The 25,502-nt window shown below is 41.4% G+C and overlaps 1 protein-coding gene across 1 annotated transcript in view; it reads left to right on the forward strand.

Moving 5' to 3' along the window:
- snap91a (synaptosome associated protein 91a) overlaps positions 1 to 25,502 on the forward strand; it is a gene marked incomplete at its 3' end in the record, with an annotated part of 43,594 nt that overhangs the window by 4,365 nt on the left and 13,727 nt on the right. The window contains exon 2 of the mRNA XM_080896414.1: positions 23,899 to 24,041. Within this exon, the coding sequence (XP_080752540.1) occupies positions 23,899 to 24,041 (143 nt within the window). The remainder of the gene's footprint in view (positions 1 to 23,898; positions 24,042 to 25,502) is intronic.

The following is a 25,502-nucleotide window of genomic DNA, read 5'->3' on the forward strand; positions in this document are numbered from 1 at the left end:
TGTTCTGCAGGAGAAGCAGCCTTAGGTTAAATTGTTTGACATTACATCCTGTTTTACCCATAGCTGACATTTACCCAGTGTGCTGCTTGGAGAAAAAATGTCTACTTTTACCGCTAGCAGAAAGATGCATCATAATCATCAGTGAAACTTGTTGCCAAGATCCTCCAACACCGCTGTAGTCCTGTTTTATATCGACATGCTTGGCATCCATTAATACCCCTGGAAATACACTCTGTCATCCACACAATCACATGGATTTATGTATGTGTATTTGGCTCTAGGATACTCTATTACTGAAGCAATTTACATATTTTAATAACATAAAGATGCTGCAATGATATAACTGATTGCCTTCTTGCATATCAAATCCTTGTTGTATTTCATTTTGGGAGCTTTTTGGCTTGTAATGTGACGCGCTGCTTCTCACTCTGCCTGAAACCTGACAGCAGCACATTTTTTGTCCCTCTCCAAGTGAATAGATAATGTTTGTAGTTGGTCAGTCTGTTGTCAGTGCAAAATGATACACTAAACATGTACTAACTTCACTCTGCAAGTCATTTAAAAAGGGAGGGGAGAAAACATGCTGAATTGTAAAAGGGCACTTTGTGTTAGGAGCTGTGTGCTCAAGGTCTAAAAATATCTCTCATGGATTGTTCCACTGACAGCCAAATGTGTGTTCGTTTGGTTCAAGTGACATCCAGGGGAGTAAGCTCCACAAGCTGTGATCCCCAAACCGTGCAGTGAGATAGAGAGACAGGAGAAAATTAGAAGTTACTGTATTCAGACTGAATCAGGTGCTGTAGTGTTTCTGAGGATGAAAAGCACAATAAATAGATGGTATTAGAAAAGAGTGGGATGAGAATATAAGCAGACATGTCTCCAGGTTCATGCCTCTTTACCTTGGGTTTTTAAAAGGCTGGAGAAAACAAAACACAATGATGAATAGTTCAGTAAAGTGTGTCTGTGGAGGCTTAGCAACTATTTGATATCACTTTAAAAAAAAAAAAAAATTTTAAGAGCCTGACAGATGACTGAGATGCAGATCGGAAGTCTTTTAAACTCTTAAAAGATTAGTGCTCAGGCAGCAGCACAGATTGCCCGACACCCCACATGCTATGAGTGTGTCTTACAGATGGATCTTGATATCCTCCACACAAACACACAAGCACGTGTCTGCATGTGTGCATTCACAAACCTTTGGCAGCATCCCAGCATGAATAGACTTGCATGTGGATCCAAGTGAGGAGGTGCAGCTGGGAGTCAAGTGCTTTAATGGGCCAAAGTTTTAAAGGGGATGAGGATTATAGCAGTGTACAAAGATCACTTCTAAAAAGTCTGGTAGTTTGTGTCAGTCGCACAAAATCTTAAATATGCACTGAACGTGTGCCATAAACAAAGAGTCACTTAAGAGATTTCAAGCTAATTTAAAATCCAGCTTTTATGAGGAAGGAAATATGCTCACCAGAATTTCTGGCATTTTTTTATAAACAGCAGAAAAGTCAAGCAGGCACATTTAATGTTCCCCTCACCCCCAACCAGTCATGGCAGATGGCTGCCCCTCCCTGAGCTTGGTTCTCTTGGAAGTTTCTTCCTGTTAAGTGGGAGTTTTTCCTTCCCACCATCGACATGTGCTTGCTCATAGGGGGTTGTCTGACTGTTGGGGTTTTCTCTGTATTATCGTAGAGTCTGTTCCTTACAGTATAAAGCACCTTGAGACGACGGTTGTTGTGATTCGGTGCTATATAAATAAACTTAATAAAAATGAATTAATATCAGGTGTTCTCATTGTTTTGGTGTGAAGATGAGGACATCTGTGTGAAAGCACAATTCCTGAACTATATGTGCACAATTAGGGGTTAAATGTATTTTTTTTCACAAATGTGTTAATGTTTCAGTAAATTACATAGGCTAACTTTAAGTTTAAATGAATCAGTAGAAATGTTATTAGTGTGGCCATCTGCCATGCTGGCACGCACGTACGCTCAGAGGTTCACAGTGGAGTGAGAAATGACACAAGCAAGCCATGTTCACCACACTTATCAATGTATGAAACAGAGATGTGTGGGATGACGGTGAGATGCTGCTGTTTTGAAATATTAGAATTTTAAAGAGGCGGCGGCTGAGTAGAGAAATGCCACCGCATCTGATGCTGCTCCTCCATTGTGGGCGTGTTCGAGATGCCGCTTTGGTTCTTTCTGCCTAGATTGATTGGAGTCGGTGGATTACTCAACATCTGCCACCGTAGCACATTGAAACAGCAACTGCGACAAAACTACTTCAACCATCAGGTCCGTTTTGTTATTACCTGCAAAGACAGTTTTCTTTTTCACTGCCTTAGAAATTAGGAGTTTATGAGCAGTGCTTCAATGCATCTCTTTGCGCAGTTGGTCAACAATTTCAACTAGATACAGGCCTAGCGTGTGGATCAGAGGACACACAGGGTTTCTGCAGCCTGAAGGGAAGCAACTAGATAACTAGTGTAACAGGATTTTAACATCTGCTAAATGAAGATTTCTTTGTTTTCAGGGACGGGCACCACAACTCCTGCTGCTGTTCCTAATAGCCTCCATCTCTAGCTGCCACTGCTTATGTTGCCCCTCACCTCTTAATCCTCATGCTGTTTAGGGAGCTATAACAGGTTTACAGTTTGAAGGTTATATTTTCAGAAATGTATGGCATCATGTTCCACCTGCTCTTCTCTTTGCTTCTCTATATCTACACAATATTTAAACCTTTGCAATGTTGATTATAATGACCTGATTAAGCGTCACAGCTGACATTCTGTCCATTTTTTTCTGCAATCATTATCACCAGCTCTCCCACCGCTCTAAATCCAGTCACTCTGATGAACAGGGGGTTTTTCATTTTTTTACCCAGAGACACGATTATACTCTGCTTAGAGCAAACACAGGATACAATACCTTCTGTGTGTGTGTGTGTGTGTGTGTTGGAGGCGGGGAGAAACGTAAACAGCGTGCTGAGTCCCCTTTGGCTGCTATGGTGCTGTTACCACAACATGAGTCACCATCAATGTGTTACCATGTTTGAGAGGCCTCCTGCCTCCTCATAGGATGGAGGATGGGGGAAGGGGCTTGAAGCGTGTCTGTATTCGTTTACATGGTCAATGTTCAACTTTATTTGCCCTAAATAAAGGCGGTCTAGTGCAGACAATATCTCTGTAAAATATCCATCTTATGGATATTTGTTTTTATGATTTTCCATGTGCAAATGTGATAGAATGGCAACCCTGAACAAGTCACTAGCCTTTCACAGGGCAAACATGGAGAGACAGGCGATCCTTCACACCTACAATTTAGATTCATGTCTCTGCACTGAGGGATTAATCCAGAGTGAGCATTCTGGGAAGCACACTTTCCCGCATAGCATTAGATGCAAAGAGTGATATTACTTCTGTATCTGTAGCAAATATGAAGCCACAGGCAGGTTAGCATGGCTTAGCTTATCTTCAGTGGGATTCAGAGACTTGGCCTTCATTCCAAGCATGGTGGAAATGCTGAAGACATGCCCAGTTTTCTCTGTAACAGCAGAGGCTTGGCATGCCTGAAATATGTCAGTAAAGTTGACACAAAGTGACATCTTTTTAAGCACCTCCACTTGTTGACCCTGTGCTGTCAGTGTGGATATCGTCACAGAAAGTGCTGGCTGCTTCTGCAGTGTACATTTTCATGCTGCTTCGGTTAGATCCTGTGAGCTACGAGTACAATCTAGTGCTGTAATCTTACTGTTTTTGACACCTGCGACAGCTTGCTGTTGTCACAGTGTGTGAGTGTGTGTGTGCACGTTTGTTGAAAAAACTTTGTGGTGACCAAAAATTGGCATGCCACTATACCTGTTGGGACGAACCGTCACCAATTTGGGGACAAAATGCCGGTCCTGAAAAATTTGAAGGCATTTTTGAGACTCAAAATGTGGTTTTAGGGTTCTGGTTATTACCAGGTATTACTGCCTAATGGAAAACCCCAAATACGTTTCAAGCTGTGCAGAACCAACCGGAGTACAAACTAATGTAAAAGGGCTAAAAGTTGCCTGTTTAGCAATTTAGAATTTTTTAATTATGAAATTTTGTCCAAAGCATTTGCCACATTTGGCTGAACACAGCATGTCAGCATGTTCCCGTATACCTCTACATCCGTCCCGTGGCTTTCGTCCGCAGTGCAATCACCCAAAAGTGCCAACATGCTGGCAGTTCCATTGGCAGCCAGACGTACCCAAGCCTTGAGCCTGCTTCATCTCAAGAATTGTTCCTTCTTTTTAACCACACTTTCTTCTTTCTATCAAGTTTAACAGTGTTTACATTTTGTTTACCTGCTTCGTTTTTGCTTTTTTACTCAGCAATACTCACTCTCCATGGTTTCATTATCAACTTCACTCCTAATTTCACTGTATTTCAAAGCTAAAAAACAACAAAAGCTTTCTGATTTCTACCTGCAAGCTTGCCATTCTGTATTCTTGTGCTTGGAAATTGTGATGGACCAGTTCCCTTTATAACTCTTAAAGATTTTTGCTTAAAATGGTGCAGCTGGGGAAGAATTCTTCCTTTTCTTATACTGACGCAATGTCCATATAGTTATGGACTGTGATATTCATTTTATTTATTCAGACTCTCCTGCATCATCTCTACTCCCACTCGTTCTTCTTCTCTTCTGTATACTGTTCGAGTGCAGTGTTTGCCTAATGATGAGCTTCAGAGAACAAGTGCAAGAGTAAAAGGAGGTTGTTGAGAAGGCTGGCCATGTACTGCTGCGCTGATCGCACAGCGGGGCTCTGCAAAAGCCTCCGAAAGTCTTTCTAATGTCAAGCAATGTGTGGGAGGTGCACTCTTCTACCAACAGTGTGTGTCCAGATTAATGAGCCGGGTTATGGATCCCCCATGCCGCTGTTATCTGACCATCTACTCTAAATGTGAGCACCAGATTGAAAGTATTTGCTCCTTTTCTCTTAATTCCTCCCACCTCTTACCCTCCCTCTCAGGCCTATTACTCATATTCTTTAGAGGTCGCAGTGCCCTTGAGTTTGCTAGCCTGAGAATGAAAACATGCCAATTACAGTGAAGATGAATCTTTTGGGGCAGAGGGGGTTATTGTGCTTAAATGGGCAGGACTGGATGCAAGCGTACACTCCTTTGTTCTGGTATGCAGGTAAACAACAGCAGAATCTCCCACAGTAAAGGGGCATGTCTGTACCCAGGGCTGCATATCAATAATGCAGGGAGGCTAGGGTTTCCTGCTGTTTTATTAGGCTGCTCCTTCTATCTGCTTCAGGATCTGACATTTGCAATAAAAAGCAAAGTGTCACAAGAAAATGTGACTCTACTTCAAAACTACTTCAAGGCTAGATTGTTTTCAGTAGTTTGTTACTGCTTCTGTTGATTCTTAAGAGTTTAGTTGAACCCACTAAGTTCAATGTTATCATTGATAATGGCCCTAACCCTGACCAAAACTCTAACCTTTGGTAATCATGTTAGTTATTATTAAACTGTTCTCCTAAATCTTGACAATGAAGTTGCATAATAATAATAATGATAATAATAATCTTACTATAATTATCATATGTACGTATGTAGTCCGTTCCTTAAGTCCTTGTTAGTGAATCTTGATTAAACTTAATATATGAATTGCTTAGGGTATCAGTATCTATATAGCTTTTGGGAATTATTTTATTAACATTCAAATCCTTACAAATATTGTATACTACAAGCACTACTAGCTGATCTCCGCTAACAACCTGTCACCTTACGTGTACGTTACATCACATGTATATTATGTGTACATTGTGGTTTATAACTAAATGTTCCTAAACAAATTGTAGCACAGATGCAGTTTGAGGTCACTGAAATGTTTTGCCTTGCAAGTCTGTAAATAAGTGTTTATCAGACAGTGATGCTAATAGTAACTGATTACTTTGTTCTGCAGAAGGAATATCTAGCTTGCAAAGAAAAAGAAGAAAAAACACATATAGTGATATAATGAGGATAAAAAGAATAACATGATTAGTTAACATACATGTCTGCCTTAATACCTTAATGAAGCGCCACAGACTTAGGCGTAGGCGAAGAAAGATGCCCAACGGATTTACTTTACCAAATGGACCATCCCAGCCTTGCCGTAATGGTCTATTTGATTCACCTTTTATTGTTTATTTTATTTTATTTTCACTTGCTAAATACGGGACAGACTTGACTGGGGAGAAAGAAAGAGGGAAAGAAAAACAGCGGAGAAGAGGGCAAAAAACAAAAACCAACAAAATAAGCAGACAAAAAATACATGTATCAATCACCTGGATCACCTGTTGAGAACGAAAAAAAAATGGAAAACAAGCAGAAGAAAACGAGAGCAATAGAATAAACAACATCACGATGATCTATGGGAATATAACAGTAAATACTAAATATTAAACATTATTGTGCAGCACGTAAGATCGACAGCGCACAGTGTGCTTTGAGGTAGGAGCCAAAAAGGGTGTAGTTTGTGTGTGTGTGAGCACCCGTGTGCACACCTGTGAGCATGAACGCGCTTGTATTTAAAAGTATGTAGTAGTTCATGTTAGGGCTGGGCCATATTATACCGTTCACGGTAATACCGGTATAATGTTAAGCAACGATAGGAAAATGAAATATCGCGATAGAATGGGAGTAAAACGCGCATGCGCAGTGCCTTTGTTTTCATGCGCACATGGCCGATTGTTGAGTGAAACAGATGAACCAGAATTGGTTTGTAAAAATGGAGCAACTTCAGTGATGCGGAACTGGTTTGGTGTTTGTCCGTCAGATACACAACAAAGCACATTTCTTTGCAGAACATGCAAGCGGGCGTTGTTATTGTCGTATTTGTCGGACTAAGATGCTCTTAAATCTGGGAGTAATCTGGGTCCTAAACTCCGTATGCTTCAGGTCAAACAACACTGCAGCATCACTGAGAGTTAAAAACTGTCTAAATTCTTTCATCTTTAATAAAACGATCAGCGTTGCTGCTTTACCAGGTGTAACTATAAAGTTTAACTTCCAGGCATCCATGAAAACAAAAGTTATTACATTTAAGAAGTTAGCAGGAAGCTAGCAGAAGTTAGCTCGCTAGTTTCGCTAGTTACCTAAGCATGATATAGCATGTTCTGACTGAGAGATTTCTGAAAAAAATCAAACGTACAGCTCTGCTATCACTTCCAACATAAATGAAGACAGAAAACTAAACAGCAGTGACGTTTGTAGGGTTACTGAAGTTGGGCTAGCTGGTATGTAATTATGTGCTACGTGATCGCTAGCGACACAGCTATGTTAGCATAACATAAACAGTGAAGCTGGAGGACGAACACTAACACTTTTCCACTTATAAAAGTTAACGTGAAGGTTCTTCATGGTTAGAGACAAATGCAATCGCATGGCAGGATGCTGTAAACGGACCAAACTTCAGTCAGGAGAACAACTGAGATAATCCATCCATAATACGAGGTTAGTCATTAATATACTGCAACAACATGGGAATAGAGCAGCTGTGATAGAATACAGCATTAATGAATCAATGGTACAGAAGTGGAGGAAGCAAGAAGAATGAGTTTAATAAAGTTTGATTTATCTGACTGCTTTGTTTCGCTTAATGTGCCTTATAATCCCGTGCACCTTATGTGGTCTGAAAAATACGTACTGCACACTGCAGTTTAATGTTGCAAAGCACCTCTTTTTAACGTCAGTGGATATTATACATGGTTATGCTCAGGATATGTCAGCCCATTTCTACTGGAAATGCCTTTTGGTTAAACTTTCAGCAAGGAATTTGCATTTGCACTGTTACATTTTTATAAAGCTTTAATGTACATAAAAACCAGCTTCTTGTTTAAGTGAAAATAAATGGAAGGTTGTCTTTTTGCGCTAGTAATGTTGTGGAGTTGTATTTTGTCTCGCATCAATTATATCGTCGGTTATATCGTTATCGCAAATTTTCAAATATATATCGTGATAAATATTTTTGGCCATATCGCCCTGCTCTAGTTCATGTAATGATCTGCTAAAGGGTGCCATCTATGTTGAATTAGACCTCAGAGAGTAAATAACATCACCAGGTGCTATGTGCACACTTATGTGTGGTGTACCATGTTTCTTCTGTGCTTCCTCACCTCTGGGCACACGTTCTGTAACAAACACACAGATAAATGTTTCTTTGTCAGAAAAACAAGTGCAACAACCCCCTAAAAAAGTCAACAACAAAAAATGTCTTGGCTGCAGCACATGGTTCAGCACACAGATGTTTGTCTTTGTCTGCTGAACCTTCCTCAGAGCACAACTTGCTGCACCCAAGAGAAATCCACAAGCTAGACAATTTTCTGTTTACACAGGGAAGACCCTCATACTTAGGGGAAATAAACAGCTAATACACTGACTAGTGTAGCAAAGGCCCACAGCAAGACAGAAGGCAGAACTGATTTAATATAAGTAAGTTTTTCTTTTGTTGTTTAATTTAAATCTCAGATAGCAACAGCAGTTTTCAGATACAGGGGATGTGGGCAAGAGGAAGGACAATTAGAGTAATTAGAGGAAGACTAATCAGTAAATATAGCTGGCAAAAACAGATCTGTTCACCGACAGAAAAGATTAGTCATATGATGAGCGATGAACCAGTCCAGTGAACAGTGAAGGTTCATTTCAAACTATATTATCATCACAGTAAATCAGGCTGTTCAAGGTCTATGGGCACATTTATATTGTACTGTGTAAACATGTATCTGGTACGGCTTTTCTGGGGCAAAATAATAGGTGTGACCCCCCCCCAAAAAAATCCTTGGTATGGATGCTATCGATATTTAAATTGATCCGCCACCTTTACTGAGCGCACACCTTTAATGAGTGCCAGTCAGACTAAAAAAGGTAATATCACTAACTAATACACCATGTTAGTTAACCATGCTAATACCTACTAATCGCCACCAAGCCAAGTGCCTGTCTCCCACTCTAACTGTGCTTGATCACATTTTCTTAAACTTCTTCTCTTTTATTCCAAATCGTATCATAACATAAGAATATAGCAGGACTTTTTTGCCTTTTTTTTTGGTAAGTGTCAACACAAATGTAGATATTTCTACACAAGCTAAGTGCGACAAGCCACTATACAGGATATAGCAGATAAGATCAGGACATTAATGCCAGATCAAAATAAGTTTTTCCAATTATTAAAAAACACTAATATACAGAAACAAATGAATGTGGGATCCTGAAAAAACAAATCTACAAACTCCACCAGCAGCGGGGTGAAGTGTCACCAAAAGCCAAAGCGTCCATACGGCGCTGCTATCTGTGTCCACCAGCAGTAACTGCAACATTATATGGGATGCCTGCTTGTTCCTCAGATGTCATTTCCAGCCTCCACAGCGTCTGAATCCCAATGGCTTCCTCTTTGTTTGGCTGCCACACCACATTGGTGCCATGCTACTATGGAGCGCAGTGCATTGTGGGTACAACCCCCCCCCCCCCCTCCCCTTACATGTTGCTGAAGGGTGAAAGGAGCTATAAATAACCACTGCGCTCTCGTGGTCCATTCATGTGTAAACTCATGCAGCATGGCTTGTATCACGCTCTGCACACTCAAACACGCGTACACACACACATACATGCACACACTCACACTGCTTACTGAATAAACCAATATTCATGTTTATGTATCATCTGTTCAAATGTGGAGCTACTGTATATGGATATGACAAGATAAAATAACCACTGGTTATATGAAGGGTAAAGCTGAGTATTTATGTGGATTCAGAGCCGCTTCTGCTCTCAGCCATGTTCAGGCTGGTATGACTCACATGCATCTGGCTTTGGCTAGATAACCCCTATCATTTTGCTACTGTGAAGATGATTTCAAAGAAATTTCACCGCATCCTCGATGTCACTGCAAACACCAGAGCCTGTTGCCTAGGAAACCACCTTGGCATGTCCCAAGTGTCTCTCGACACATTGGTAAAAAATAATCTATGAAAAAGAACAGAAAAATGTCGAGGGTGTTGTTGGTGCAGGAGGCCTCGCTATGGCACATATATGTGTGCATCTTGTGGTGCACTCATGCTTGGTGGTGTGCCTTCAGTTGCACTCACATGCAGTGGTTTTGATATCGCTTACAGTTATTGATGCGTTAAAGGAAGAGCTAGTTGAAATCCGAGTCCTGCCACTTGAGAGTTATTGGGTGTGGCAGATGCTGCGAACATCTGTGACAGTTATCTGAACATTTAGGTCAACAGAGCACATGTTAAGTTCCAAGTGTGAGAAGATCGAGCCCAGTCAATATAATCCAGCAGCACCACCTGCTCAGGGAACACCTTTGCAACAGAAGTCTGCTATCATTTTTGCTGCATGTATACGCGCGTCATTTAGAGCTCCTGTTTGAATGAGCTCCTCTTATTCAAACAGGTGCGGATCTCTTGTTTTCTCTCCTCCTGTTTTGGAACAACATGATCATGCATCTCCCGTCTTTGTTCGGTACATTGCACAAAGGCGGCTCAGGTGCTGTGGTTGTAAAATAGAGCAGGAAAAATCTGTGTTTGTGTGCGCATGCACATTTGCGAACAAAATAAAATAATAAATGTGCGGAATAGTGTAGAGGCTATTATAATCTTCATGTCACAAATAACCTTGTGTAACGGCTAAACTGTTCCCTAGGCTTTAAATGAAGGACACAAGCTGTATGCTGATAAGGTATACTGTGGCCACAGTACAAGACTGACCCTCCTGTTTTTAAGCTATAATGGATGTTTTACATTTATTTTTCAGGAACAATCAATAAAACCAAAATTGGGGTTGTAATTCGCAAAATACCACAGAATGAAGCCTCCCAACTGTACTTTAAGCATTTCAGGTGCCTGAGTGTGTCCATGCTACTGCAGGCCATCACACGAGAATCCTCCACACAAATATGTGTGTTTGCTACACTATATTGCCAAATGTATTCACTCGGCCACCATAATCATTGAATTCAAGTGTTTCACTTCCATGGCCACAGGTGTATATCAAGCACCTAGGCATGCAGACTGCTTGCTCAAACATTTTCAAAAGAATGGGTCGCTCTCAGGAGCTCACAGTGAATATTGTGATAGGATTTGCACTGTGATAGTGCAACAAGTCCAGTGGTTAAATTGCCTCACTACTAAATATTTCACGGTCAGCTGTTAGTAGTATTATAACAAACTGGAATGGAATAGGAGAGACAGTAGCTCAGCCACGAAGTTGTAGGGCACATGAAATCACAGACCAGGGTCAATGGATGCTGAAGGTCACCAACTTTCACCAGAGTCAATCGCTTCAGACCTCTAAACTTCATGTGGTCTTCAGATTACCTCAACAACAGCACATAGAAAACTTCATGGAATGATTTTCCATGGCTGAGCAGCTGCATCCAAGCCTTACATCACCAAGCACAATGGAAAGCGTCGGATGCAGTGGTGTATAGCACGCTGCCGAGCTCAATCAACGGAGTCGTGAGCCTAACTGATTTTAACATAACCTGGATTATGTGGAGAGTTTTGGAATTTGGTGGACCTGACTACTAATAATTAACAGCAAACCTGGGAATTCATTTTTACACATAAAAGTAAAATTTCACTGTTGCAACAGGTGAACTATGACAAAAGATTTGAACCAGAATCTGGACTAGAAGCTAGGACTGTGCTGGTGTTTCCCATGCAGAGAGGGTGCAGACAGGCAGCCATGCCATAAAAATATTTATGATTCCATCTGCTGCATATTTCTGCACACAGTACACGGAACGTGGATCGAAACATGCAAATAGTTGTTAGTCAGGGTGATTATATCTGTGCGTGCTAGCACTCAGCTACGCTGGGTCCCCAGTGTCACTCGTTCCTACTCATACTCGCACGTATAAATAATTAAAAGGGAAGAGGAGGGGAGACAATGAGTCAGGAGTTCCTGCTGAATTGCTGCTAAGAATCTTAATCTGAACTGAGACTCTACCCACGTTCCTATCCTGCAGTACGATTGGGATTCGCTTCTCATGCCTTTTTGAAATATTTCCTTCGACTTTATCCTGCACAGTTTCACACAAGCAGATCTGACCAGATTCTTTATTTAATGTTCACAACCTGCAGCTAGAATCTGACATGCTGATTAGGGTAGATTTAAGCAAAATCTTTATGGAGATAGTAGATGTAGTAGCTTTGTATTTTGCATCACTGTCTTACAGCAGCACTGACCCTCACAGGAGGAAATACAGAGAGAGAGAGACTGACAGACAGAGATGAAAAGCGTAGGATGACGCAGGCTGCTGACTCATCAGCCCTGTAGGGATTATCCTTCACACACTTTACATGTTTGTGTGTTCGTGCGTGTGCTGTGGGCATGTGCACCGCCTTACTATTTGAGAGGACGTGCGCAGTCATCATTGCTGCATGATGAAAGCATGACAGAGGAAGCAAAAAAGCCAGCGGACTTGTAACACGACTGTCAAAGACAAAACGCCCTTGAATGCAATTTTTACATCATTATTCATTCATTTTCTCTCCCACCTACTCATACCGATGAATACAGGTTTTGATTTATTCATGGGATGAGGAAAAATTAACAGCAGTCCATAAATAAATAATTTTATCGAGAGAAGGTGCAGAGATACGTTTGTCTACACCGCTTGTGGTTCACGCTGGAATGTCAATAAAAATTTTACTTTTGCTCAAAGCAGACTTACACGATGTCTCCAAACATCATGTCAAGGATGCTGAGTAAAGCCAGAGTCTCCATGAACAAAGACAAAGTCTAAATCCAGAAGATTCTTGTCTATACCAAAAAACCTCTACAGTTTGGAACTATTTAATGTCGCTAAATTGTTTTTTGTTGTTGTTGGCATTTGCCTTACCATTTTTTCTTTCTAACCTGTCAGTGGCACATTCCTTAAAAAATGAAATCCCTCAAACACCATGAGTATGTTAGTATCAAGCTGGACCTCGTACTGTCTTCCAAAATGCCATAAGGCTTTCTGACAAACATTCAGCAAGGTGCAGGAAACATTCCTTTGAGATTTTGGTCCACAACCTGAAAGCATGACATAGTTGCTGCAGATCTGTTGGCAGCTCATCTATGATGCTAATCTGTGTACCGTCACGTCCACATCACTGATTTCAAATGATGCTCAGGTGGTATTAGGGGGCTTAAAGTGTGCCAAAACAATGTCCCCCACATTATTATACCACCACTAGGAGTCTAAACCCTTGATACAAGCTGGATTGATCCATGCTTTCATGTTCTTTATGCCTAACTCTGACCCTACCATTCAAATGCCACAGCAGAAATTGAGACTCATCATACCAGGCAACATTTTTCAGTCTTCCATTGTCCATTTGTGAAAACTGCAGCCTCAGTTTCATGCTCTTAGCTGACAGGTGTGGCACTCAGTTTGGTCTTCTGCTGCTGCGGCTCATCTGCTTCAAGGCACAACATTGTGTCCATTCAGAGATGCTCTTCTGCATACCTTGGTATTGACGAGGGATTAGTCGAGTTACTGTTGTCTTCCTTTCATCTTGAAGAAGTCTGATCATTCTGCTGTGACCTCTAGCAGCATTAAGACTTTTTCTCCCAGAGAACTGCTGTTCTTTGGATATTTTCTCTTTTTCAGACTATTCTCTATAAATCAACCATGTGACCATTCAAGGAAAGGCAGTTTGGGCACTCCATTGAGCATTTACATGACTCTAGATGTTGGTGTCCACTTCAGTTTTCTGTTGATTAAAAAAAATAATAGATATGGAAACAAAAACATTTTATACTATTATACTAGCAATACAAAAGTTAACAAAACAATCTTCTATATAACTTTTTGAAACATTCAGTCTTATTTTTAAAGTAAAACTTACAAGTTCCCAATACTGGTTGCAGATTGTTCCTACTGTACGATGTACCAGGTGCAGATGCAGTGGCATTTAGTCAATAATAAGCCAAAGAGGAAAATTGAATGGACACCTCTCAGCTTTCCCCCCAGTGTGCTGCCATTAAGTGTGCAGACATAGATATGACACTGTTAATGAATCGACAAGACTCAACGGAAATATTTGGTGTCTGGCTTGCTCTGCTGTATCAAGGCTATTAAAATGACAGCGGTCATCTTTTCTCTGCCTTTCTGTCCATCACTTTGAGCACACATCTAGTTATCTCGTTCCTCACGCTTTCGCTGAAGGTATGCCTCTCCTGTCTGCCAGTGAATAGATTTCCTGCACAGAGGCTTTTCCGTTATCTCTAAAATGCTGATAAACAGGAGGGAGGAAACACAGCTAAACACTGGTCTTATTTTTGGGTGGATATTCGAAGCTTTTCGTGCTTGGTCCTCTTTATCAGCTTTATTTTTGAGCAACAAACATTTAATATTCAAGTGGAAAATGTAGGAGTTAGCTAACGTTATTTGATTGAAAATGTGTTTAAGAAATTAAAATGACCTTTAAAGTTGCTTTAATTAATTAAAATATAAGAGTTTTGTTAAGAAGAATGTCTCATGACAGTGACGTAAGCCAGTGCGACGTTCGTGACAACAGCTGTGTGCAGATCAACAGTGGATAATATATGGAGTGCGGGAGAGAGTATGAGCGTGCAGTGTTTAAAGCGTGGAAGTACTGACCTTACTTTGAGTTTGATTCCATAAAAAGTGACAAAAACATTAGTGTCCGTTGTGCGTGGGAAGAAAACTTCTTTTTACAGCGAAAAAAACCCCTAAACTTCCAAGCAAGCACAGAGTGCGCAACGACGTAATGGGAAACTCACAGAGAAACTCGCGGATTCTTCCACTGACCGCCGCGGCACACCTGCACCAGGGTAAACCTCCGCCTGCCCCACTCCTGCTTTACAGGTGAAAATAGAGCAACAGGACCGCTAGTCTTTGACTTTATTTGTTTTCTGCTGTGTTTTACTTGCATCTATTTGAAAGAGTGAGTGTAAGCACAAAAAATATTTTATTTTATGTGCTGGAATGTGTAGAAAATAGGTTTAAATGTTAAACTAATTTCTTCCAGTCAGAGAATGTTGCATATAATAAAATTTTTGCTTGATGCATAAAGTTAAAAGATTAAAACTGATAAAACAAGTTTAAAAAAAAGAGACTTTTCCATTTGATTACATTTTATATGATGGATTATGTAGAAAAAGTAGAATTGGGCTGAAAGATCTATCGCTTTATCACCTATTCAGGTTGTAAATCGTGTTTTTAAAAAGTAACTAAGTAATTAATTACTTTTGAAAATAAGTAATCAGTAAAGTAACTTTTTGGGGGGAAGTAATCAGTAATTAGTTACTGATTACTTTTTTCAAGTAACTTGACCAACACTGGGCCAGAGGCTAGTAGATAGGTGGAATCTGTTAAATGACTCAAGAACATCAGCAGCTTAAAGTCAAATAGATACTACAGTCTTTCTAGAAGCAGGACCTGTTATTCAGGAGCCATATTGGAAGCACTTATTGGGAAGCTTTTTGAAAGATTCTTTCAATTAATTTTCTATTAAGTAGACATAAAGACTGCATTTATGGAGAGTCTGATAAAGAGAAAACATGTAAAGGTTTGCAGACTTTGTCCAAAAATAAAGTTGTACAGGGAAGAGTATCTCTCTTATAATGTCTCTACTGCTACGCAGGTCCTCACCTAGCTGAGACCAAGGATACCACACATTTTATTTAAGTTGAACCCAAATGTGTTCTGTCTTTAAAGAAAGTATCATCTACTCAATCATAGAATGATTACAATATTGAAAAAAACAAATGCCTGAATCCTAAATTGTGGATATCCTATTGTTGTGATCTAAAATGTAACACTAAATGCGATTAAAACACTAAAAATCTGGACTCCTGGGCTCAACGACTGCAAGGATCACCAGCCCGAGGAAAACACAAAATACACATGACCCCGTGACAAAGACAATTCATTCTTGAATGAAGACATTGATCTGACTTTTTAAAATGTTGCCAATTGTGTTTATTATTAATTTGGGAAATAGAAAGGGGGGGTTGTAAAGAAGAAGGTAAAGGAAAGGGATAGAAAGAAGGAAAGAGATAGAGGAGAGAAAACCCCAACAATCCCCTCTGAGCAAGCACTAGGTGCGACAGTGGATAGGAAAAACTCCCTATAAAGGAAGAAACCTATGACAGAACCAGGCTCTAGAGGGGGCAGTCAACTGTCGGGACTGGTTGGGGGGTGAGGGTGAAAAGAGAGAGGGGGGGGGGAGATGGGACAGGTGTTAGGAGTTAAAGGGAGACAGGGGAGGGAGAGGTGTCAGGAGAGAAAGGGAGAGGAAGGGAGAGGAGAGGTGAAAATTAAGATGGAACAGAGGTGGAGGAAGACGAGGTGACATCAGCAGTAGAAAAAGTAGAAAAAGAAGAAAAAGCAGGAGTGTTCTTCCTCCAGAAGAAGCGGAAGCGTTTTTTCTTCTTTTCCATGAGCTTTTGCACGAGCACTTTTTTGTCTAGGATGAGGGTTCGCAGCTGATCGATTGTCTCTGCATTCTCCTGCTCAAGTCTCTTGCATGTTTTCTCCACTTCTTCTAATTTGGCTTGTTTGTCTTCAAGCCTTTCTTTCATTTCTCTAGATGTTGCCTCCTGCGTTAGCTTTCCCTTGTGCAGCTCTGTATAACTCTGTTGTAATTTCTTGTGCGTGTCTTCCAACTGCTGACTGCTCCTCTCGATTTCTTGAAGTGAACACTGCAGGTCTTTGTTTGTTTTCTCTAGTTGTTGCTTTAGCACCTGCATCTCAGTGTTTTTGCACTTCAAGTTGTCTGAAAGTTCCTCGAGTTCTGTGTTTTTTCTCAGCATGTCATTGAGCTTACTCTGCATCTCTGAGCATTGGTTTTGCAGTTTTTCCTTTTCCCCTTCCAGTTCAGTTGTTTTGTAGTTCAGTTTGTTATAAAGTTCTTGCAGGTTTTGGTTTTTCCTCTCAAAGTCCTGGAGAATTTCTTTGTCTTCTTTCTGCTTTATCTCCTGTTGTTCTTGGTCTTGAAGCAGCTCTTGATATTTGTGCAGTGTTTCATCAAGCTTTACCTGCAGCGCTCCGTATTGTTCCTGCACACCTTGCATGTCTCTCTGGTTAATGTCCAGTTTTTCTTTCTCTTCAAGGATTTCTTTATTCTTTTGCAGAGCTTCATCAAGCATTACTTGCAAGTCTTCGTTGTGTTTCTCGATGTTCTGAAGCTTGCAATCCAGATGTTTCTGTTTCACGTCTTGCTGTTCTTTCTCTTGAAGGAAACCTTTATTTCGCTGCAGTGCTTTATCAAGCTTTATTTTCAGCGCTGTGTATTTTTCCTGCACGTCTTCAAGCTTGCAGTCCATCTGTTTCTGTTTAATTTCCTGTTGCTTTTGTTCTTGAAGCAACTCCTTATTTTTGTTCAGTGTTTTATCAAGCTTTACCTGAAGCGCTTTGTATTTTTCCTCCATGCCTTGGAGTTTGCGCTGCTTCATGTCCTGTTGATCTTTTTCATGGAGGAGCTCTTTAATTTTTTGCAGAGCTTCATTAAGCTTGATTTGCAAGCCTTTGTTGTGTTTCTCCATGTCCTGAAGCTTGAAATCCATTTCCTTCTGTTTTATCTCCTGTAGCCTTTTTTCTTGAAGAAACTCTTCATTTGTGTGCGGTCTTTCATCAGGCTTTACCTGCAGCGCTCTGTATTTCTCCTCCATGTCTTGGAGTTGGCACTGCAAGTCTCTCTGGTTTATTTTCAGGTGTTCGTTCTCTTCGAGGATTTCTTTCTTTATTTTTCTCTGAGACATGTTTGAATCTGTAAACTGTCACTCTCAATAGGATCCAAATGTTTTAAAAGATTTCTCTGGCGAATGTTTGAACGCTACAAACATAAATGCTGCAAATAACAGACTAAAAGTGGTTGTGTCTCACCCCTGTTTAAGTATTCTTTAGGATCAAAGGACAAAGTGGTCATAAGATTCTAAACGTGTCATAGTTGCCAACAGATGGCGGCAGTTTTTTTGCATTTGAAGCAGTGGACTGAGTATATATATATATATATATATCATCTCTTTTTTATAATAAATAATCAAAAACTTTATTTAAACTAAGATTTTAAAAATACGTGCAGTGATTGATGTGCTCTCAGGCATGTGCTTGAATCCACACACAAATACAAAACAATCTGACCACACGTACAACTGTTTCACAAACTCTATAAAGCATTCACACTCCAATGGAATGCATCAGAAAGCAACTTGGGATTACGATCTTGTCCAGGGATATTTCGCCTGCAGACTGGAGCAGCCAGGGATCAAACCAGAAAACTTTCTGATCAAAAGCTGACTTGTGCTAAATCCTGAACGGCAGCCACCCCATTTTAGCCAGCCAAGATTAAATGGCACATTCTTTAATTACAGAGTTAGGGATTGTTACATGGAACTCAAAAGAAATGTTGAACCCATCTCGTGTCCTGTGTCTTCTAAAGCTGTCTGTACTTTTACAGACAAAAGTTCATCAGCAAACAGTTTGCAGGCCTCTAATTATCAGGCTGTACTCAAGCGCTTGAACCTAAAAGCTGTGCTGTCATACAGAACCAAGTACCCTCCGCAGGTATATTAATGATATTTTTTCCTGTAAAATTCAGTAACTCTTCCTTTTGCTAACAGTTCCAATGTGTGTCAAAGTGTACAGGTCCTTTTCAAAAAATTAGCATATTGTGATAAAGTTCATTATTTTCTGTAATGTACTGATAAACATTAAACTTTCATATATTTTAGATTCATTACACAAAACTGAAGTAGTTCAAGCCTTTCATTGTTTTAATGATGATGATTTTGGCATACAGCTCATGAAAACCCAAAATTCCTATCTCAAAAAATTAGCATATCATGAGAAGGTTAGCTATTAACCTAATCATCTGAATCAACGAATTAACTCTAAACACCTCCAAAAGATTCCTGAGGCTTTTAAAAACTCGCAGCCTGGTTCATTACTCAAAACTGCAATCATGGGTAAGACTGCCGACCTGACTGCTGTCCAGAAGGCCATCATTGACGCCCTCAAGCAAGAGGGTAAGACACAGAAAGAAATGTCTGAACGAATAGGCTGTTCCCAGAGTGCTGTATCAAGGCACCTCAGTCGGAAGTCTGTGGGAAGGAAAAAGTGTGGCAGAAAACACTGCACAACGAGAAGAGGTGACCGGACCCTGAGGAAGATTGTGGAGAAGGACCGATTCCAGACCTTGGGGGACCTGCGGAAGCAGTGGACTGAGTCTGGAGTAGAAACATCCAGAGCCACTGTGTACAGGCGTGTGCAGGAAATGGGATACAGGTGCCGCATTCCCCAGGTCAAGCCACTTTTGAACCAGAAACAGCGGCAGAAGCGCCTGACCTGGGCTACAGAGAAGCAGCACTGGACTGTTGCTCAGTGGTACTTTTTTTGGATGAAAGCAACTTTTGCATGTCATTCGGAAATCAAGGTGCCAGAGTCTGGAGGAAGACTGGGGAGAGGGAAATGCCAAAATACCTGAAATCCAGTGTCAAGTACCCACAGTCAGTGATGGTCTGGGGTGCCATGTCAGCTGCTGGTGTTGGTCCACTGTGTTTTATCAAGGGCAGGGTCAATGCAGCTAGCTATCAGGAGATTCTGGAGCACTTCATGCTTCCATCTGCTGAAAAGCTTTATGGAGATGAAGATTTCATTTTTCAGCACAACCTGGCACCTGCTCACAGTGCCAAAACCACTGGTAAATGGTTTACTGACCATGGTATTACTGTGCTCAATTGGCCTGCCAACTCTCCTGACCTGAACCCCATAGAGAATCTGTGGGATATTGTGAAGAGAAAGTTGAGAGACACAAGACCCAACACTCTGGATGAGCTTAAGGCCGCTTTCGAAGCATCCTTAGCCTCCATAACACCTCAGCAGTGCCACAGGCTGATTGCCTCCATGCCACGCCGCATTGAAGCAGTCATTTCTGCAAAAGGATTCCCGACCAAGTATTGAGTGCATAACTGAACATAATTATTTGAAGGTTGACTTTTTTTGTATTAAAAACACTTTTCTTTTATTGGTCGGATGAAATATGCAAATTTTTTGAGATAGGAATTTTGGGTTTTCATGAGCTGTATGCCAAAATCATCAATATTAAACAATTAAAGGCTTGAACTACTTCAGTTGTGTGTAATGAATCTAAAATATATGAAAGTCTCATGTTTATCAGTACATTGCAGAAAATAATGAACTTTATCACAATATGCTAATTTTTTGAGAAGGACCTGTATAGCAACAGCTTGTTTGTTTGCTCATTTTTGTTGAGCTATTTGAAACATTGCTTTCGAAATCAACTTGCTCTTTTAATTCTTGCTCCTCTGCACTAGAGCGAGCTAAACGAGGAAGTTCCAAGACATCAATTTTATTGAGAAAGTAAAGCATCAGCTGGAAGGTCCGCCGGGCTGTGGAATATGAAAAAAGAACTTGCTTGATAGTATTTTGTATTAAATTGCATATCACATTTAAGTACCTAATAATTAAAGGTGCCCACTTTAAAGACTGCCTATTTTATGACAGGCTGAAGACATATTGTCATATCTTCTACAGGAAGGTTATGCTTTTTGTTCCTCATCATCGGTGGCCGCGTTACAGGACGCACTCGATGACGCAGACTGGGGCATGTTCAGAAACAGCTCCGACGATGACGTCAACGTGTTTACGGAAGCGGTTGTGGGATTAATCGGGAAACTAGCAGATGATACCGTGGAGACAAAGACTATCACAACGTTTCCCAACCAGAAGCCGTGGGTGGATAAAACCATCCGCGACGCTCTGAGATCCCGCACCGCTGCCTACAACACGGGACTCATGACGGGGGACATGGACCCGTACAAAGCCGCGTCATATAACGTGCGGAGGGCGGTGAAAGAGGCGAAGCAGCGCTACGGGAGGAAACTAGAGTCACAACTCCAACAGAGTGACTCTAGGAGCCTGTGGCGGGGACTAAGGACAATAACGGACTATAAAGCACCAACAACCGGTATGACGAACGCGGCCGTGACTCTGGCAGACGAGCTGAACACTTTCAATGCTCGCTTCGAGGCTGCAGCTAAGGTCTCCAACAATGCTAGTGTTAGCGGCGCTAACGGCTGCAGACAGGAAGATACTGCCAGCACCGGAAACGTGCTCGTCATCTCCGAGCATGAAGTAAGGAGAGCCTTCAAGAGAGTGAACACCAGGAAAGCAGCAGGACCAGACGGCATCCCAGGTCGTATCCTAAGAGACTGCGCATACCAGCTAGCTCCTGTGTTCACTGAGATATTCAACATCTCTTTATCTCAGTCGGTGATCCCCACATGCTTCAAAGAGTCCATCATTGTTCCTGTCCCGAAGAAACCCCACCCTGCTTCTCTCAATGACTATCGCCCTGTAGCCCTCACCTCAGTAGTGATGAAGTGCTTTGAACGCCTGGTCAGAGACTTCATCATTTCTTCACTACCAGACACACTGGACCCACTACAGTTCGCTTACCGTCCAAATCGTTCCACAGACGATGCCATCTCTCATCTCCTCCACACATCACTCACTCACTTGGACACTAGAAGGGGGAATTATGTTAAAATGCTCTTCATAGACTACAGCTCTGCATTTAACACCATAATTCCCTCCACACTCACCACCAAGCTGGAGCATCTGGGACTCAGCTCATCTATGTGTCAGTGGATCTCCAACTTCCTAACTGGCAGACCACAGGCAGTAAGGATGGGCGGACATGTCTCAGCCTCCACCACTCTCAGCACTGGAGCCCCCCAGGGGTGTGTTCTGAGCCCCCTGCTGTACTCTTTGTACACATATGACTGTGTGGCCACTACCAGCTCCACCACCATCATCAAGTTTGCTGACGACACCGTCGTGGTGGGCCTGATCTCTGATAACAACGAGACGGCCTACCTGAAGGAGATTAGGAATCTGGAGAACTGGTGCCAGAGGAACAACCTCCTTCTAAACGTCAGTAAGACAAAGGAGCTGATAGTGGACTTCAGCACTAAGCAGGAGAGGAACTACCAGACCCCCGTCATCAACGGGTGCCCAGTGGAGAGAGTGGACAGCTTCAAATACCTCGGAGTTCACATCACGCAGGACCTGTCATGGTCCTGTCACATCAACACCGTGGTGAAAAAGGCCCGACAGCGTCTCTACCACCTCAGACGCTTGAGAGACTTCCAACTGCCCTCCAAGGTGCTCAGGAACTTTTACTCGTGCACCATAGAGAGCATCCTGGCGGGAAACATCTTAACCTGGTTCGGGAACAGCACCATGCAGGACAGACGAGCTCTACAGAGGGTTGTGCGGTCAGCTGAGCGCACCATCCGCTCCGAGCTCCCTGACCTGCACTCAATCTACAGCAGGCGGTGCTGGACCAAGGCCAGGAAGATCGTGAAGGACCTCAGCCATCCCAACAACAGACTGTTCTCTCTGTTGAGGTCAGGAAAGCGATTCCGCTCCCTGAAGACCAACACAGAGAGACTGAGGAGGAGCTTCTTCCCGCAGGCGATACGGTCTCTCAATCACACCACCACACAGTACTGACCCACACATATAGTTCTTACACACACACTGGACTTTCTGGACTTTGTTTTTGCACAACACTGGTCACTATATTCTTCATTTCCGGTTAATACTTGTACAGCTGCTGTTATTGTGTATATATTTATTTATATTTAGATTTCTTCATACATTCTTATATAGTTCTATATTGTGTATTTTGTTGTACAGTTATTTTATTTTCAACTTTAATTTATATATTTTATCTTATTCTTCCCAGTTAAATTTACCCTTCATTCTAATTTGTGTTGTACAGTTATTTCATTTTTAACCTTAATTTATATTTTATTCCTTCCTAGTTAAATTTACCCTTTTTAATTTTTCATATTTATTTCCTATCTTATTCATAGCTTTTCCTTTTTTGTTTTCTTTAGGTCACGAGCAGTTGTCCAAGCATTTCACTACATATCGTACTGTGTATGACTGTGTACGTGACAAATAAAATTTGAATTTGAATTTGAAATGTATTTAATTATTAACATGGATTATTGATATCGGTAATTTATGATTTAATATCGCTCAGCTACTTAACAACTCTAAAAACTTTTTTTCCTTCCTGGTGGTGCACTGACTGCCCTCCATAGGTCCACACGTCTGATTGAAAGTGCAGTTCTTGCTTCATTTTCTTCTCTGTGTCTTTCTGCTGTGGAATATTCCACTGCCTTCCTCTCCACGCTCTGCCTGCTGGTGTTAATGACTGGTTGCAGAAACGAAACAAAGCAGCAGCCAGTGTGACTCACACCAGGCTCTAGTGGCATAATGTGAAGAGCTCATCTAAGTACATTTCAATATGATGGAAATCAGCAGCTTCCCAACGCAGCTCTGCTCACACAGATAAGCTCTTCTTGCTTGCACAGATGAGCCTGCTGCAGACTAAAAATGGACACTCGATTGGCAAAATAAGAGTTCACAGAGATCAATATCTAATTATAGCCCTAAAAGATGGTATTCAATGATGACAATGTGTTGTGTGGCCAAGGCAGTTTAGTTTATAAAAGTGGCAGCTCCTTAATATGATTCTGAGAACAAGACCATTTGAAAAAAGGTTGTATAAAATCTCTTTCCATTTGAAGGTGTTTTTAAATTTGAGGGAGTGCTTTGCATGCGAAACTGTTCAGTCAGTTTAAGTGACAACTGTGAGAGTGTGACTGTGAAATGTAGCAGCAGCCAGATGCAGTGTCATTGTATTTATTCAAGTGCACTCTTATTCGTCACTTCTCGCCCATCTCCCTTCTTTCAGTGTAGCAGTTTGAGTTGCCATTACCTCCTAAAATGAAAAGGCTTTCAGCACAGTCTGTACCTGTGCTGCTTTTGTCCCTTGCTAGTATCCATGAACTGACCTCTTGTTCCATCTTTCCCTTGTGCTTCTCAGACCTGATCCAGGCCACCCAAGAAACCAACGTGAACGTCCCCCAGATGGCCGACACGCTGATAGAGAGGGCTGGCAATGCCAGCTGGGTGGTGGTTTTCAAAGCCCTGATCACCACACACCACCTTATGGTGCATGGCAATGAGGTGAGATCACAATACACGCAAACTTAGTTTCCACTTTGAGTCTTTTTGTGGCCATTAATGTGGGTTTAGCCCCCCCGCAGACACAACAGAGGCCTGTAGTTGTTCAGGAATAGCCTTGTTTATGTAGGTTTGGTTTTGATCTCAGTTCATCCAGCAATATAAAGACATAACAACAGGTAAAATCTGCAGCAGTTATGTTTTTCCCTGTGAAAATGTAACCAGAAAAGATGAATCAGTAGTTTTCTTAGTTCTGCCAGCCTAGTGAACTGATATTTTCATTTTTTGTGTGTGTGAATAGTTTTAAACTTTAGGTGTGAATCTAAATATTGATCCACTCCAGAGAAAAAGATGCACAGTGCATGCAGTACTTTCTGTCAGCTCTATAAGGTGTCTATAGGCCTCAAGTGGCCAAAATAAATGGAAGTTCAAATCTCTTTAAGGGGAACTGAAAGAAAAAATGGGATTTTACAGGTTTAACACAGATGAAAGTTACAGTCAAGGGAGTAACATTGTGAAAAAAAACTGCACAGAGGCAATGAAAATCTGTTTGGCACCGTATATGTTCAGACAGACGAAAAGCTCTGTGAATATGAGGATGAATTGGCTCGGTAAATATAGTGTTTGGCTTTTTTGTGCTGTCGAGTCATCCAGATACCACTATTGTCCATTATTATTGTCATGTGTACATATCTCTGTCAATATTGACAGCCTGCATAAAGTTTAGTTTGTGCTTTTCTTCGTATTTATATGAGGCGGTAGAGCTTGATAGGTGTTAGACTTCTACCTGCTCTTTGGACTTAATACATTTATTTACACCACCATGAGTTTGTGTATGTCTGACGCCAAAAATCATTGCTGTATTTTGTTTTGTGCTTAATTTTTATTTGTTTGTTGGAAATGTAACTATCAGTGAGAGCACCAGCATTTCTTCACCTATGGCCGTGGATGTCCCCACTCCCACCCATAAAGAAAGAGAAACAGCAAAACCCATTCATAATCCCATTCATTCAATGGCAGTTGTGCTTTAGCCGAGGGACTGGCCTGGCCCTGACCCCCTGACCCAAATGTTGTCCTGATACATGAAGAAAGCCGAAGGCTCTGATGGGGAACTCGTAGAAATAAACAGCAGATGACACAAAGCAGAGAGAGAAATACTGATACACAAATATTCTTCAGAAAAGCAAACACACTGTGGCTAATTGGGGAATAAGCCATTACTTTCTCTGCCCTAACGTTTCCTATTTATTATTATGAGGTAGGGGATTGCATTTCCCGGCATGAGCTGACAGGAAGCAGATGAGATTTAGCAACTGGAAGATAACAGCATTGACCCTTGCAGTCCCCACAGCAGGTGTCAGAGGAAAGGACAAGTGTAATTGCTTTATCATGGGCCACAATGGGATGCTGTGGCACTGCACATGCATCTTTTAATAATGGATCTCAGTGTGTACATAATGTCAC

Source organism: Rhamphochromis sp. 'chilingali' (assembly GCF_963969265.1).
Source record: "Rhamphochromis sp. 'chilingali' genome assembly, chromosome: 11".
In the NCBI taxonomy this organism is placed as follows: Eukaryota; Metazoa; Chordata; class Actinopteri; order Cichliformes; family Cichlidae; genus Rhamphochromis; species Rhamphochromis sp. 'chilingali'.